This window comes from Phyllostomus hastatus, unplaced genomic scaffold (genome assembly GCF_019186645.2).
Source record: "Phyllostomus hastatus isolate PE091 unplaced genomic scaffold, TTU_PhHast_1.1 phas_contig_198, whole genome shotgun sequence".
Taxonomy (NCBI): domain Eukaryota; kingdom Metazoa; phylum Chordata; class Mammalia; order Chiroptera; family Phyllostomidae; genus Phyllostomus; species Phyllostomus hastatus.
This window is the reverse complement of record NW_025333715.1, coordinates 5,605,057-5,623,106: the sequence shown is the minus strand read 5'-3', so window position 1 is coordinate 5,623,106 and position 18,050 is coordinate 5,605,057. Positions and strand designations below refer to the sequence as shown.

The 18,050-nt window shown below is 39.8% G+C and overlaps 1 protein-coding gene and 1 pseudogene across 1 annotated transcript in view; one reads left to right on the top strand and one right to left on the bottom strand.

The window, feature by feature from the left end:
- Window positions 1–4,703: 4,703 nt before the first annotated feature.
- Window positions 4,704–5,236, bottom strand: LOC123816045 (annotated as a pseudogene).
- A 246-nt stretch (window positions 5,237–5,482) lies between these two features.
- TNRC6B (trinucleotide repeat containing adaptor 6B) overlaps window positions 5,483–18,050 on the top strand; it is a 70,036-nt gene continuing 57,468 nt past the window's right edge. The window contains exons 1-2 of the mRNA XM_045834769.1: window positions 5,483–5,547; window positions 13,976–14,063. Coding sequence (XP_045690725.1) covers window positions 5,483–5,547; window positions 13,976–14,063 — 153 coding nt within the window. The remainder of the gene's footprint in view (window positions 5,548–13,975; window positions 14,064–18,050) is intronic.

The window sequence follows — 18,050 nt, the reverse complement described above, 5'->3', positions numbered from 1 at the left end:
GTTTTTTTAAGTATTTTTATTGATTACGCTATTACAGTTTTCCCAATTTTTCCCCCCTTATCCCCCCTCCAGCATTCTTCAGCCCAACCCTGCAGCCTTCCTCGCCCCCAGTTCATGTCCATGGGTTGTACACATAAGTTCTTTGAGTCCTCTGCTTCCTACCCCATGTTTTATCTTTCATCTGTTTTATACCTACGAATTATGCTTCTCCTTCCGTGTACCTTCCTCCCCACCCTTCCCCACTGAACTCCCTCTGTGTGATGTCCATTTCCCTGATTCTGTTCCTGTTCTGGTTGTTTGCTTAGTTTGCTTTTCTTTTTGTTGTTTTTCTTTTCTTCTAGGTTCATTTGTTAATAGTTATGAGTTTGTTCTCACTTTATTGTTCATATTTTTTATCTTCTTTTTCCTAGTTAGGTTCCTTTAATATTTCATATAATAAGGGCTTGGTGATGAACTCCTTTAACTTGACCTTATCTGGGAAGCACTTTATCTGCCCTTCCATTCTAAATGAAAGCTTTGCTGGATAGAGTCATCTTGGATGTAGGCCCTCATCTTTCATGACTTGGAATACTTCTTTCCAGCCCCTTCTTGCCTGTAAGGTTTCTTTGAGAAATCAGCTGATAGCCTTATGGGAACTCCTTTGTAGGTAACTGTCTCCTTTTCTCTTGCTGCCTTTAGGATTCTCTCTTTGTCTTTAGTCTTGGGTAACTTAATGACCATGTGCTTTGGTGTGTTCCTCTTCGGGACCAACTTCTTTGGGACTCTCTGGGCTTCCTGGACTTCCTGAAAGTCTGTTTCCTTTGCCAGATTGGGGAAGTTTTCCTTCATTATTTGTTCAAATAAGTTTTCAATTTCTTGCTGTTGCTCTTCTCCTTCTGGAACCCCTGTAATTCAGATATTGGAACGTTTCAATATCTTCGTTCTGATCTAGTTAGATGTTTATTTCTTCTTTTGTTCCAAATCTTTGCCTTGAATCCTGGTTTCCTTCTTGTCACTGTTGGTTTCCTGAATATTTTGCTTTTCAAAAAAAAATTTTTTTTAATTTATTTTTAGAGAGAGGGGAAGGGAAGGAGAAAGAGAAGAGAAACATCATGTGTGGTTGCTTCTTACATGGCCCCCACTAGGGACCTGGCCTACAACCCAGGCATGTGCCCTGACTGGGAATCGAACCAGTGGCCCTTTGGTTTGCAGCCCGTGCTCAATCCACTGAGCTACGCCAGCCAGGGCGAATATTTTGCTTTATTTCATTTTGGGTATCTTTCATTTGTTCTTTCATTTTTCGGCCAGGCTCAATCAGTTCTGTGAGCATTTTGATTACCAAGGTTTTATATTCTCCATCAGATAGTTTGGTAATCTCCTCATAGCTGAGTTCTGAGGTTTTGCTATGTTCCTTCATTTGGGCCGTATTTCTTTGTCTTGGCACACATGATAAGTTGTAAGGGGTGGGGCCTTAGGTATTCACCCAGGCAGGGCAACCCTCTTTGCTGTGCTGCCTGTGGGGGAAGGGCCCGAGAGGGAACAATGCAGCTCGCCTGCTTGTCTCTAGCACACTTTCCAACAGACTCTCAAGTCAAACTGCCAGTATCTCCCACCCAGGCAACCCAAGCTGTAGCCCACAGTCAGCTCTGAGCCTCAGTTTTGCCCTTAAGTCAGTCCCTCCCCTGCAGCTCTGCTGAGCTCAGCAGTCAGCCCCACCCCTCAGACGCCTCCACGAGGTTTTCTGAGTTGGCCTGAGCAGTCTGCCTTACCAGTCTGGTTGTTCTGGTTGATTTTTTCTTTAATTCCTTGGTTGTTGGAGTTCCATGTAGTTTGATTTTCTGTTGCTTCTGGTTGTTTATTGATTTTAGATGGACTGTTATCCTCTTTTTGGTTGTGCGAGGAAGTAAATGGTTTCTGCCTACACTTCCATCTTGGCCGGAACTCACATTTTTACTTAATATTCCTGTTCACCTGCTTTGGAGAACTAAGAAATACATAATCAGACTTCCAGCCAAGATGGAGACTTAGGTAGACACACTATGCTCTTCGCACAACCAAAAGAAGGGCAACAATAATTTACAAACAGAAGAAGAAAACAACTGGTACTGACAGAAAATTGAACTGTATGGAAGTCCGACAACCAAGGAGTTAAAGTAGACGCATTCATCCAGACTGGTAGGAGGGGCGGAGTCAGGGAGCCGGGACTGAGAGGGCTCTCAGCAGGGTGGCTGGTGGACCCTGCTCGCAAGGCAGGGGCGGACCCTGGGCATGCAGAGCAGCAGTTGGCGGACCCAGTGAGGAGGCAGATTGTGTAGAGGGGCGCTGCACGCAAGGTGGCTGGCAGGCCGGGCAGTCCCACATTCACATGCAGATAAACCAGGCAAAACTGGGGAGCGAGATAGACTGTGCAACCCAGGGTCCCAGCATGGGGAAATAAAACCTCAAAACACCAATTAAAAACACCCATGGGGGTTGAGGCGCTGGGAGAAACTCCCAGCCTCACAGGAGAGTTCGTTGGAGAGAGTCACAGGAACCCAGGACGTACACAAACAGGAATCAGCACCAGAAGGTTCCAGTTTGTTTGCGGGAAGCAGGGGAAGTGACTGAAATCTAGCCGAGAGCTGAGCAAATACTATTGTTCCCTCTCGGACCCCTGCCCCACATACAGCGACATAACCCAGCAACTGGGTTGCCCCGCCCTGGTGAATACCTAAGGCTCTGCCCCTTACTACATAACAGGCGCATCAAGACAAAAAAAAAAAAAAAACTGGCCCAAACAAAAGAACATATAAAAGCTCCAGAAAAAATACAACTAGGCAAAGAAGAGATAGCCAGTCTATCAGATGCACAGTTCAAAGCACTGGTTACCAGGGATGCTCACAGAATTGGTTGAATTTGGTCGCAAATTAAATGAAAAAAATAAAGACTGTGCTAAGTGAAATGAAGGAAAATGTACAGGGAACCAATAGTGATGGAATGAAAGCGGGGTCTCACATCAGTGGAGTGGACCAGAAGGAAGAAAGAAACATCCAATCAGAAAAGAATGAAGAAATAAGAATTTTAAAAAAATGAGGAGACACTTAGGAAACTCCAGGACATCTTTAAACGTTGCAACATCTGAATTATAGGGGTACCAGAAGGAAGAGAGAAAGAGCAACAAGTGGAAAAGTTATTTGTACAAATAATAAAGGAGAACTTCCCCATTCTGGCTAGGGAAATAGACTTCCAGGAACTCCAGGAAGCTCAGAGAGTCCCAAAGAAGTTGGACCCAAGAGGAACACACCAAGGCAGGTCATAATTATATTACCCAAGATTAAAGGTAAGGAGAGAATCTTAAAAGCAGCAAGACAAAATGAGAGTTTGGAACTCCAAAAGAGTTCCCATCAGACTGTCAGCTGATTTCTTAAAGAGACCTTACAGGCAAGAAGGGGCTGGAAAGAAGTATTCCAAGTCATGAAAGACGAGGGCCTACATCCAAGATTGCTCTATCCAGCAAAGCTTTCATTTAGAATGGAAGGACAGATAAAGTGCTTCTAAAATAAGGTTAAGTTAAAGGAGTTCATCATCACCACACCCTTATTTTATGAAATGTTAGAGACCTATCTAGGAAAAAGAAAAAAACAAGTACAGTAAAATGATAGCAAACTCACAATAATTAACAACCATACCTAAAACAAAAACAAAAACCAACTAAGCAAACAACTAGAACAGGAACAGAACCACAAAAATGGAGAACGCATGGAGGGTTATCAACAGGGGAGTGGAGGAGCAGAGAGGGGGGAAAAGGTACAGAGAATAAGTATCAGAGATGGTAGGTGGAAAATAGACAGGGGGAGGGTATGAATAGTATGGAAATGTAGAAGCCAAAAACTTGTAAGTATGACACATGGACATGAACTAAAGGAGGGAATGTGGGTGGGAGAGGGTGTGCAAGGTGGAGAGGAATGAAGGGGGGGGGGGATGGGACAACTGTAATAGCATAATCAAAATTTATTTTTTAAAAAATTTTTAAATAAAAAAAAGAAATACATAATCACCTCAGCCAAGAGTTTTGAGTGGATAATTTTGTTGTTTCATTTTGGCTGAAATCTTCCTTATGTTGTCATTGCAAAAACAATGTGCATTTATAGGAGATAAGAAAAAGTGTTGGCAGAATATTATAATAGTCATTGGCTAAGCAGTAATTCATGAATCTCCATGTACATAAGACAAGTAGTGACAGAGGATTATAAAGCCCCACGTGTACTAAAGAAGAGCAAGTTGGCAATTTTCAAACTGACTCTTTCCTACCTTTAAACTGGTTTAACCACATCAAGTAAGAGTAACGTCAGTTAATAAGGAAAAGGTAAACTGTGCTAAAGTGTCCAGAATTCAGCCTCCATAGCAAACATCAATTTTCAGCCATTTCAACTAAGACTTTTCTTATGAGAAACCAAAAAAAAAAATGATTATGATGATGATGATGATGAAAGTTACCTTTACTTTATTGGAAATGTGAAAAAAAAATAAAAATACTGCTAATTTCATAAAATGTTTGAAACTAATTTTGTTTTTATAAATAAAAGTAAAACTTTAGAAAAGGATGAAACAAGTAAAATTTGTTTTAAGCTTAAGTTTTTTTAAAAGTTTTAATTATAATTCATACTGTTAAAAATTATTCAGAGTTTTTCAACCTTTAAAGATAAACTTTGGAGTATTTAAATGGACATGTTTGGAAAACTGTACTACTTTAATTTTAGTGCCAGCATTATGCTTTTGTTCTTGATGGAACCATCTTTGTTTCTTCTTTTTACATCCCAGTTATAAGCCCTGGCCATATTGACATCTGTGGTAGTAAAGTGATCTTGAAGAAAGTCAAGGTCTTTCTCAAGCCAATCAAGATTCTTTGTGGCAGTCAATAAATTCTTTTCCAACAATGTGTGAGCTTCATCAATATATTCAAGCACTACATTAGCCTCCAACCACAGACACACTTTATCAGTAGGAGGAACTAAAGCTTTGCAGTACAGGTTATCAGCCAGTAAGGATCTGGTCTCCAGTAAGTTGGCGTACTCTCTTTCTTCTGCATGTGTTTAGAATTTCTGAAATCTGCTAGTTTCAGGAATCTGACCTTTCAGCCTTTTTTCTTTTGAGCAAGTCAGAGTTCCATAAACTTATACTTTTGGTACTGTTCATCTAGTTTCTTTAGTACTGTACCTGTAGCCTCATTCCTAGGCTGTCTCAGGAGGGAGTCTACATTAGTTGAGCCACTGCCCATTCATTCCCTACAGCCACTTCTCCTAAGCACAACCATCTTTAGTGGCTGCCACCTTAAGGAGTAGCTTGTCCCAGTTATTCTTATGTTACCGTTTCAGTGGAATTCCATGCATATTTTTACTACCTTAGTTGTTTAATTGCTTTTCAATATACATATCTTCATAAAGATTGCATTGTAGTTTGGCACTAAAACACAGTAATAACAAGGCACAGCTTGATTTTAATGAGGTTATTTATCTTTGGATAAATGGCTACAATTCCATATCTTCTTGGAAAGAAACAACCAAATTCATTATACCTGTGCAATTTAAGGTAAGGCCCAGAGATCAGTAGCTTATTAGAAATGAAGAGTTGTAGGTCCCCACCCACACCAACTAAATAAGAATCTACATTTTAACAAGATTCCCATTGAAGTTTGGAAGCATTGCTTTATACAACTTCATATAATATAACCCATATATAGAAGGAGCTGTGTTAAATTTTCTTCCTGTGAGCTACTCAGTGTTAGAATGATTTTTATGCTTCAGTGCTGTTTGGTCTTATCTACTAACTTAATATCATGTGCAAATTATATTAGCATCCCATTAAATTCCCTCATTCAGATCCAGCAAATGAAAAACTGTTCAGAACAAATCCAATACACTTATTTAGATGTCCCTACTATGTAATTTCCTCTGCCTGAATGGATATATTCCAACGTATTATCTTTTTCTTAATACATTTTTAATTAAAAACAGTCTAAATGAATACTTCAAGCACATTACTTAACTCTTTGCATTATATTCCTTTTGTTAATTTTCCTCACCCCAAATATGTGTGCGCTATCATTAATATTCAATTGATTATGATTGCAAATGGTTTTGCGTCTAGTTATTTTCTTGCTGTTTTATAAATTGCCAAATTACCTATTGCCTTTTAAGGAAATAAATGTCTACAAAAGGCACATATATAAAATATGCTTTGGAAATCTTATATAAATCAGTGTTGGACAGAGTTCTTAGTATGGACACAGTAGTACTCACTGCCACTTGTCCCAGGGTTCTATTAAGTGGTAAGGCTATTTCATAGATCCTTGGGAACTACACTATGAAACTGGGGGCTCCTCGGAGCCTTTTCCTCTTCCTGTGCATTCAGGAAACCACCATTAACAGGCTTCAGCTCTAGGACCACACCATCTCTGTCGTGCTCCCTGAGAGGATGGATGGCCTGTACCCTGTCAGTTCCCTGTTATAGTCACACACAAGCACAACGTATTGGTAGAGCATAAAGCGCATTCCAATCCCTAGTTGTAAGGGAGTCAGGGAATAGACCAGAAGGGGCTTGGTATTGGAGTTGACTGAGCTGATGCACGTGTCCTGCAAAAAGTCAAATAATAGCTTCTATTACTGTTTTATCACTGAAATTCTCAATTACAGAATTACATTGTGAACTGTGTGGTAATAGAGCAATTTAAATACCCCTGTGGTATTGTATTTATTATATAATATACTTAAGGAAACTTGATTGATAAAACTATAATGATTTGAACATATTAGGGTGAAGTGCAGATTCTAGAATATTTTTGGAGATGCATTTCTGTGAATATCAGGACGTAAATTATTTCTAAAATTCTTTTGGACTCTTAACATGACTTTCACAAACAGCTATTTAAAAAAATGTTTAAAGGAAGTCCCTAAAAAAATTTTAAACAGATGACTACAAGATGAGTCAGTGTTGAGGGCTTTTTTAAAAATTAAAATTCTTAATGAGGTAATTACAGACTCTCGTGTACTTGTAAGAAATAACACAGAGATTCCATGTGCCCTTTATCCAGTTTCCACCAATGGTTTCTTCTTTAAAGACTGTAGTATAACATAGTAACCCAGATGAGTTGATATAACTCACTGATCTTATTTACACTTCCTCAGTTTTACTTGTACTTATGTGTGTATGTGTGTTTAATTCTGTAGTTTTATCACATGTAGGTTCATGTATCTGCTACCACTATCAAGACACAGAATAGTTCCTTCGCCTCAGATCAGTAGTGTTTCCCCCTTTTATAACCACACCTGCCTCCCTCCATCTCACCCCCTGGAACCCTGCTTGTCATTTCAGAACGTCATATAAATGGGATCATACAGTATGTAATCTTTGGGATTAGCTTATTCACTTACCATAATTTTCTGAAGATACATCTAAAGTGTTGATGTATCAACAGTTCTTTTAGAGTGTTGGTTTACATCTGGCACGTTTCACATGTTGGGTGGATCAGTTGTGTCTGTTCAGGTCTGTCTCCCTCCATTGTGTGGAGTTGGTTATAAACTGGGACTAGAGGCGCCACCACATTTAGTGACCACAGAGCACAGGAACAAGTTGTGATGCTGTGATAACCAGTTATCCACACCTTAAAGAAAAGGAAAACTCTCTTTATATCTGAAGGTGTTTTCCTGTCAAGATGAGTCCTGGTTGTTTAGCTGAATTGAGACTATCATATCTTTTCTCTCCAGTCAGCATATTGGTGATTAGCACTTTCAAGTAAGAAATTGTCAGCCTCGCCTCTACTGATGTGTGAGGGATGATGGGCTTTGACAGCTGAATTCAAGAACTATTATTCATGGTTCTAGTTTGTGGAAGGAAGTTGATTTCTAACCTGGGTTATCACAAGCCATGAATTCACATATCCAAAGATCTGGTACGGTCAAAACTCCAAAGGCACTGCAGGCTGTCTTCAGAGTAAGAACAGAGTTTCCTGCCCTGAAGCTGTTGTAAGGCAAGGTACAGCCATTTAAGAAGTTAAACTAAGAACCCCAGGAAGGCAGATAGCACTGCACGTTTTCTGTTGCTGAATTCTCGGCCTCCAGCCCAGTGCTTGGTACCAGCTAGGCCCTGGAATAATGAAGGGAGGGAAGGAGAAGGCAGGCTTTTAAGAAATAACAATGCACAGTTCTTTTGGTGGGAGCGAGCACTACTACAGAGTAATAGTGAAGGGTGTGTGGGGTGTTTGCCATGAAGGGAGGTGATGGAAAGATGGGAGTGTGCCACCTTCCCCCTCCAGAAAAAAAAATTCATACCATGAGCTCTCCATCCAGGAGCCTTGCATTTACTATTTCTTCTGCTGCACAGCCACTCATTTCCCAGAAAGCTTCCTTCATTCAGGGCTCTACTCAGATATAAACACCTCAGAGAGGCCTTCAGGGGACATCCTGTGTAAAGTAGCCCACCCTCTTCCCTCATCCCTTCCCTCTTGATCGCTCTCTATCCCCTTTCTCAGCTTTATTTTCTTCACCGCATTTGTAATGATTTTCTTTAATTAGTTTTTGTGAGGCTTTTCTTTTGAACACATGTCCCAGATTTAACGTGTACGAGCCCCTTCAGACTGACCTCTGCGACCATTTGACGTGTCCCATCATTTGTTGAACACTTCCTTGCTTCTTGGCAAACAAGTATTCCAGGCTCATTTTGTACTTTCCTTGCCCGAGCACTCAGCTTAGCTCTTTTTCCAAAGAACTATGGTTTTTTTTAGTGAAGGATGGTATTTAGAATCCACAGTCTGAGTGCTAAGTATACCATTCATTGGCGTTTGCGTGTTGTTTGTTCCTCAAGCCCTCTCTGTAATAGAGAGTGTGTGTGTGTGTTGGCGGGGGGGGGGGGTAGTCTCCCTTTGCTCAAGGGGTATGTTCCAGGACCCCGGTGGATTCCTGAAACCATGGATAGTGCCAAAACCTATATACACCGTTTTTCCTATGCACACCTTTTCACTTAACCAAAGCACTTCAGGGCTTCTCTTTGGCATATTCAAATCAACAGCATCGTTACTCTGGTACTTTGGGGCCATTACTAAGTAAAATAAGGGTTACTTGAACACAAGCACTATGGTACAAGAACAGTTCATCTGATTATTGAGATGACTCCTAAGTAATTAACAGGTAAGTAGCTTATAGTATATTAAAAACCATGAGTTTATGCCAGTAGATCCAACTACACAGGGTGCATTCTCTCTCTTCATTTTGGTAACTCCTTTTGTAATAGTGAGAAACGTGACTTACTATCCTTAGTATATGTATTTATTTACTGATCAGTTCTCCTTTCTCTAACTGGTCTTGCATCACCACCATCTACATGCCTTCCCTACATGGGTGCCCTCTTCACCATGCTTGGGCTCTGACTCAGCATTGGACTATTTCAGTCTCCCCAAACAATGCTAATATGCAGCAAAGATAGAGCACCGCTGAGTTAGAAGAAAGATGAACCCACATTATGTGATGCATTATTAAGTGAATGGCAGGTCTTTAAGTCAGGTTTGGTTTGGGGAAATAAATTCTTCTGGAGGACGTGAAATTTAAAGAGAAGACTCAATTCTACCAATATACACTTTAAAAGATCAGGGTGAAAGCACAGCCTGTCTCCTGGAAAGCTTTGAAAAATATTTGTTTTGGAAGTAAATCTGCTTGTAGTGAACATGACTTTCAGTCCCTTTCTCCGAATTACCTGTTTATAGGGAAAAATATTTGAAAAGATTAGTTGTTTTTTTAAGAATGTGTCTCATTAAAGAGTTACTGCTATTTTTCATTGCATTTTTGAAATAAACTTTTAATTTTAGACTAGCCATAGAAAAATGCAACAATGCTTTGTAAAGCATTAAATATTTATTTAAATAGGAGATATGCATGCTGTGTTTGTTCTTTTCCTGTAGTCAGTTGCACTTCAAAATATGAAAACCAAGTTATAGTAACTAGGTCATGAAGAACCCCATCTTTTTCTTTACTTTGCATCTAGAGGAAGGAAAGGGCTCTGAATGCAAATGTAACGGGACCTGTGGTCAGCCTACCTTAGATGATCATCATCCATCTTGCCAATTTTCGTCAATCTATTAATGCGCAGCTGTGAGTGGGTTTTCACCAAGAGCTCCACGCTGAGACTGATGTATACATAATCTGACTCCAAAGAAATCCAGCTCTAACCTAAGGAAATTTCAATAAAGTCTCTTTCATGATTGTATTTTTGAAGTTTTCATGGAAGTTACCTTTAAAGTAGGAATTGTGCACATTATGCTTTTATATACTTATGTCTAGAGAGTAAGCAGGAAAATGTGAATGTGGACAAAGCCGCTAAAAACTTCACATGTTGGTAAACTCTTGGGGTTTTTGTTGTTGTTGTTTAGTTTTCCTTTTCTTTAAGTGCAGCATTAATTAATTACTTATTCATGAGAGCTCACCTCAGTGTTGATCTTCAGTTCCTTCTGTATAAGTGAAGTGATTTCCACTCCCCAGTGAGTCCTTCAGGAACCGTCTTTGTAATTTTTGCTGTATCTGCAAACCTTTACCTTAACATTTGTCTTGAATTGTCTGACTTTTAGCCTTTTTCTAGATAATATCTATAAAGCCATGGATTTGATGTGTTGATCCCCTAAAATCGCAAGTACTGCAGGCTGTGTCTGTTTGGAAGTTGGGGACCTGGGAACTAGATCTCCAGCCATCCTCCGAGTTCTGAAATTCAGTTAGCATGGCATCTGGGGTCTCCTGCTTTGAGCTTTGAAGTTATGCCAGTGGTTGCTTATACGTTTTCTCCAGTTGATACACAGAGTGAAAGTTAGCAGCTTTCTATATATATTATATTAGAATATATATTAAATTATATTCTGTAGTATGTGAGAATGAATATTAAATTTTACTTTTCAAATGTGAGGTATAAATTACATTATCTTAATTTCTTAAGATTTAGCACATTTATTCAACTAAAATTTTATTATTGTGTATTTTTAATTTTATTCTATTTTTAAAAATATATTTTATGATTATGCTATTACAGTTATCCCATTTTTTCCCCTTTATTCCCCTCCGTTCTCTACCTCCTCCCCCCACCAGCATTCCCCCACCTTAGTTCATGTCCGTGAGTCATACATATAACTTCTTTTACTTCTCCATTTCCCATACTATTCTTAACCTCCCCGTCTCTTTTGTACCACCATTTATGCTTCTTATTCCCTGTACCTCCCCTTATTCGTCCCCCTCTTCTTCCCCACTGATAACCCTCCATGCGATCTCTATTTCTGTGAATCTCTTCCTGTTCTAGCTGTTTGCTTAGTTCATTTTTGTTTTCACTTTTTTAGGTTCGGTTGTTGATGTTGAGAGTTTTTTGTCAGTTTACTGTTCATAGTTTTTTATCTTCTATTTCTTAGATAAGTGCTTTTAACATTTCATATAATATGGGCTTGGTGATGACAAACTCCTTTAACTTGGCCTTATCTGGGAAACTCTTCATCTGCCCTTCCATTCTAAATGATAGCTTTGCTGGATAGAGTGATCTTGGATGTAATTCCTTGCCTTTCATGACTTCAAATACTTCTTTCCAGGCCCTTCTTGCCTGTAAGGTCTCTTTTAAGAAATCAGCTGATGGTCTTATGGGAACTCCTTTGTAGGTAATGTCTCCTTTTCTCTTGCTGCTTTTAAGATTCTCTTCTTATCTTTAATCTTGGGTAAAGTAATTATGATGTGCCTTGGTGTGTGCTTCCTTGGGTCCAACTTCTTTGGGACTCTTTGAGCTTCCTGGACTTCCTGGAAGTCTATTTCCTTTGCCAGATTGGGAAAGTTCTCCTTCATTATGTTTTCAAATAGGTTTTCATTTCTTGGTCTTCCTCCTCTCCTTCTGGCACCCCTATGATTTGTATGTTTGAACGTTTCAAGTTGTCCTGGAGGTTCCTAAGTGTCTCTTCATTTCTTTGAATTCTTGTTTCTTCATTCTTTACTGGTCAAATGTTTATTTCTTCCTTCTGGTCCAAATCATTGATTTTGAGTCCTGGTTTCCTTCCTGCCACTGTTGGTTCCCTGTGCATTTTCCTTTATTTCACTTTGTATAGCCTTCATTTCTGTATTTTGTGACCATGCTCAGTCATTTCTGTGAGCATCGTGATAACCAGCCTTTTGAACTGTGCATCTGATAGGATGGCTATCTCTTCGCCACTTAGTTGTATTTTTTCTGGAGCTTTGATCTGTTCTTTCATTTGGGCCTTTTTTGTTTGTTTTTTTCTAACAGGCCTATTAGTAGTAAGGGGCAGAGCCTTAGGTGTTCACCAGGGCAGGGCAGCCCATGTGGCTGCACTGTGTTGCTGTATGTGGGGGAGGGGTCTGTCAGGGAACAGTGGCACTGGCTCCATTCTCTGCTGGCTTTCAGTCACTTCTCCCGCTTCCCACAATCAAATTGGGCCCTTCTGGTGCTGATTCCCAGGAGGGTGAGTTTGTGTACATTCTAGGTCTCTGTGGGTCTCTCCAACTAATTCTCCTGTGAGGCTGGGAGTTTCTCCTGCAGCCTCAACCCCCACAGATTTTTTACAGTCAGGTTTTGAGGCTTTATTTCCCCATGCTGGAACCCTGGGTTGTGTGGTCTGTCTTGCTCCCCAGTTGTTCCGGTGTATACACATGCGAATGTGGGACCGCCCACTCTGCTGGCTGCCGCCTTGGTACAAGTCCTCTCCTCTCCAGCTGCCCGTCTCTGCCCCTCCTACCTACCAGTCTGGATGAATGTTTCCTCTTTAACTCGTTGGTTGTTGGACTTCCATACAATTCGATTTTCTGGCAGTTCTGGTTGGTTTTTTGTTTTTAAATTTATTGTCCTTTTGGTTGTGTGAGGAGGCAAAGTATATCTACCTATGCTACACCTCCATCTTGGCTTGAAGTCCTATTGTTGTGTATTATTTTTATTTTTAATTGAGGGGAGGACAGCCTGATTCAGATGTGCCAGGAAGATGCGACAGTGAACTCACCCAATGAAAAATACCTTATGTATAGGACACTCGGTATCTGCCTTAAAAACACAAGATGTAGAACGTAGAGTGTTATACTGATCACTCTGAAAATGTTGTGTTAAACATCTAAATTATGATAAATATCTTTGTACCATAATTAAATTAATATATTCTGTGTTATTTGTGAAAAATATTGCCAGAAGCCAACTGGATGTTGTCATATTTTTAAAATATTGGATATTTAAATCAGGTTCTTTGATGAGTGGAAATACCCACTGTGTGTGTGTGTGTGTGTGTGTGTGTGTGTGTGTGTGTGTGTTCTTTTAGGAAGATCTCATAAAAACTCACTTTAGCCCTGACCAGGTGGCTCATTTAGTAGGAGTGTTGTCCTGTGCATTAGAAGGTTGTGGGTTTGATTCCTAGTCAGGGCACATACCTAGGTTGAAAGTTTGATCCCCGTTCTGGGTGCATATTGGAGGCAGCCAATCATTGTTTCTCTCTCCCCACCTCTGCCCCCCTCCCTTCACCCCCAGAACCCTGATTGAAAGGTTGTTGTTGTTTTTAAGTCACTTTAGGCCCTGGTTGGTGTGGCTCAGAGGATTGAGTGCCGGTCTGTGAACCAAAGGGTCACAGGTTCAATTCCCAGTCAGGGCATGTGCCTGGGTTGCAGGCCAAATTCCCAGTAGGGGACTCCTGAGAAGCAACCACACACTGATGTTTCTCTCCCTATCTTTCTCCCTCCTTTCCCCTCTCTCTAAAAATAAATAAAATCTTTTTTAAAACCCTCACTGTAATGTATTTCTTAGAAAACAAACTTAATGTCATGTTTTGCAAAAGGGGTGACAAACCAACATATGGGGATAACTAAATGTGGTGAGTTTTTGCAACCTCCTAGTTTAAGTAAAATAACGTGTTCTCCTTGGTCACTGAGATAAAATGTTGCCTTGTACGCCGTCTACAAGCTTTTGATTTGCCACAAATACAGATATTTAACCTTCCGGTGTGACATTACTTTAACAGAGAGAAGGAGCAAGAAAGGGAAGAACAGTTAATGGAAGACAAGAAAAGGAAGAAAGAGGATAAAAAGAAAAAAGAAGCCACTCAGAAGGTGGGTTTAATCAAATAAGTCTATTAAATAATGCTGCTGATTTTAGGAAAACAACAGTAAATAATATTAAGAAAGGCAAAACACTTACCATCAGTTGAACTCTGGTCATATTTCCCTGTTTGTATCATAATTAATTTCCATTTTCTTAAGCAAGCTTATAGAATAACTTCAGAGTTGACATAGTTTGCTCTGCTGTTCTCCTTTTGGTCCATCTCCAGAGTTGTCATTTATATGAGCCTGCCTTTTGATAATTTCATAGGGAAACATCCCTTGCTGAGGATCTGGGGAAAAGAGATGTTAAAAGGAAAAAAGGGCAGACAGCTGTCAATTATAAAGACTGGGTTGGAGTGTTTGTCTGATGGGCTGTTGAGCAGAGATGGCTTGACTCCCTTTCCCTGCTCCCCTTGCTGCAGGGCATGCCCCTCTGCCCTGGGCATTGTCTGAGCTCGTGTCTGAGCCCACCTTGCCACTCCTTGACTCGTTGCCTCATGTGGATGGTGGCTCGGCAGGGTTGCTTTAATCCTTTTTTGGGAGGCAAAATAATTTTCCTTCAGTTCTTGTTACCACTGTCTGAAGAACATGGGAAGCAGGGCCTCACTGTGAGAGACAGGTTTAAGGGTCCCTGATGTGGTCCCAGGTTACTGAAGATAAGTTTTCAGAGGTGGAAACTGAAAAGGTTCATAGGGAACTCTAGATTTAGAACAGACTCAAGGCAATCAAATACAGCCCATGAAGGTAAAAGGGACTCCGCTAGTCTTCCCAGCATTGTTGGATATAGTGTTTCCCATAGTTCAGTTTTCCAAATTAATTAAAATTAGATAATTTATGAGTACCTGCATTAAAAGCAATACTGGAAATATTTTTTTAATTGGATTGTCTGTAACCCTGCCACATGAAACCTGTGAAATATAATTTATCTTTTCTGCATGGCGTAATTAAAAGAAGTATTCATTATTCTTTGGTTCTGTAATAGACAGCCAATGCTCTTTGTCTGCTTCCTATTGTTTCTGTTTCTGTGAATAGTGGCGTGCCCACCGTCATGTCTTCATACTGCCTGGGTGCCTGTGCTCCTCCTAACCTGAGCTTGTTAGAAGTGCCTTGCATGACAGCAAAGAGCTTGACTAAAGTTGTCGGATAATGACCCAGATACCTTTTTTCATACCTTGTTTTGGGTATGCAGCCACTTGCACATTATCGAGGTTGTGAATAAGCAGCTCCACCAGCCGTAGGGTGTTAGGAGCATTGTCCCTGTGCCCTGCACATGCTGACCCTCCAACTGGAGTGATAGGAGAGTGAACCTCAGTGAAAGCTTTCTTTCTTTTAGGGCATTCATATTTCATTTACTAAGTTGGTACAAAAATTGGATTTTGCAGGCTGTGGGAGTGGATGGTTAATATGCTGGGCACTGGGGAACTTGAAAATGCCAAGTAAAGCAGTTGACTAGGATCTGTGCGGTCCATTCTTGTTCTTCACATAGACAGTAGTGTGTTCTCTCAAACCGAGAGTGTCAGCGTCTAGAAACCATTAATACGATACACATCTGTAAACTTGCGTCGCGGACCCTACTAATAGAAAAATGATTAAAATTAAAGATGGTTTACGTTTACTGTTCAAGAGTGAATTGGGATTATTTATGCAGAGAATGTAGTTTATTCAGCTGAATGATCTCTGTGTGCTTGCATCTGCATCAAGAATTGGTTAAGATGTTTTGGTAAAGAGAAAAATCACCATAAATAAAATTTCACATGGTTAATTATGAACAATAAAAATCCAGTCATTTTGTTCAGAAATGTTCTAGATTGGCTGACACAGGATCTAGACCCACACGTGGTCTTTGGTATTGTTTTATCATACTAAACCATTGTGAAATTTCAGAATGAAGTTGTGATTTAGCAGTTTTAAGGAGAGAACAAAGCTTACCACATGATTGTCTTAGTGGTTTTCACCTTTATTGTAGAGATGACACCTCAGCTAGGAGGCATAAAATGTGCTATGATGCAAAGAATTGTATAGAATGTGCCAGAGGTTCTACTATGCAGTCCTTCAGCCAGTCAGTCAGCAGACATTTGTTGTGCTTCTTAGTCCTTCCACATCTTTCCCACTGCCTAGCCCATTGCTTTATAATCATCTTTTTGCTTCTGTCTTCCTCATTAGACTAACTGTAAGTTTCTCAGGGTTTTGTTCATGTTTATATTTCCAGTAACTGGGATGGTGAGTGCCTGGTGCATGATAGTCACTCAAAAAATGTTCGTTAAAAAGTGAATGGTCAAGAATGAGTGCAGGCAACATACTTTTCTTTAAAAATTGACTTTTATTTAAAGCTAAATTAAATTATTTCTCACAGAAATTAAGCATGAGCTCTCTCCATTGTGTTCAATGGTTGTGGCAGTTTGCTCTTTCTAGAGCCATCGCTGAGTGAACTGTTAGATTTCTATTCATGAGAGGTCAGAGGATTCCATTAACATTCATTGGGTGGGGGCTGCTCAAGGGTCACTGTTTAGTGTTGGCAGAACACATGCTTTGATCATCCAGCTTTTCCCCATCTGGGGGACAGCTCTTTTAACAGGACCCACGTTGTAAGGCCCATTGACATTGTTTGGGTTTGTCACTCACAGTTGGGGAATACATCAACTTTCTGTATAACTGATTTTCATAATGGCATTCTAAGAAATATTTACAGTGGTATAAACCTTAAATTACCTTAAGGAATTGGTATGTGGATACCAATCTGTTCATTCTTGGAAAGTGGGGTTATACAAAAAGTATACAGTTGAATTGAGCTCTGTAACTCTGTAACAGTTTGTACTGGGAAACACTGACTACCACACATTCAGTACAGTAGAGTTAGCTTTAGCTTGTCTTTTAATGCAAGAATGTAAGAAACATTCCAGGAGGTCACACAGGTAGATTGTTTAATTCAGATTTAGCATCTGACACTGCTGTGCTGGAATCCATTGTGAAATGGGCTGGTTAGCTGTAGGCCATAACCCTCCAAAGGTGAGCATGTTTTTATGAACACTCACAACAGTAACTTATTATGTCACTAGCACAAATAATCAAACCTCTTCTTTTCTGTAGGAATATTTTTGTTACAAGAGTCAGAGAACCAATATGAAAATGCTGTGGAAGATTGGGAATTATGAAAAGGGTTCAAAATTACCTATGATCTTATTAATGTAATATATAATATAACCCCTGTTGGAATTCTGAGACTTTTTTTTTCTTGAGCATTTTCTTTTGGATATTTTTTAATGTATGCCCATAGAGCAGGTATACTTAGGTGCCCTCCTTTATTTTCTCCTCTTATTAGTAGAAACAGTTTTCTAAGAGTCTCCTAACTATCATTTCCAAACTCTCTAAAAACCCATTATTATATTCAGCCTATCCAACCTTTTAGGTTAATCACTTTCATAGATACAGTAGTTACTATATATGGAAATACTTTTAGCAAAGCAATGTTTATTTATGCAAAATTTACATATTTTACTTTTGCTTATTTTATGTTGTTTTATATAAATTTTAATAGAAATAGCAAACATTGCCCTGGCCAGGTGGCTTGGTTGGTTGGAGTGTCGTCCTGTACACCAAAAGCTGCAGGTTCAATCCTGGGCCAGGGCACATACCTAGGTTGTAAATTTGATCCCTGGTTGGGGTGTGTGCTAGAGGCAACTGATTAATGTTTCTCTCAAATGTTGATGTTTCTCTTTCTTCCTCCCCTTTCTCTCTCTGCCTTCTTCTTGCTCTAAAATTAATGAAAATATCCTCAGGTGAGGATTTAAAAGAAAAAATAGCAAACATTTACAAATAGCATTTGCCATAGGCTATCTGTTTAATCTTTACAGCAACCCTTTGCAGGGAGATGCTGTTATTACCCCCAGTCAGCAGATAAATAGAAAACTCAGATCACACAGCCAGGAAGTGGCACAGCTTGGTTCTGAATCCTGCTCTCCTACTATGACCTCTGATGCCTCCTGTGATGGGCCTCTG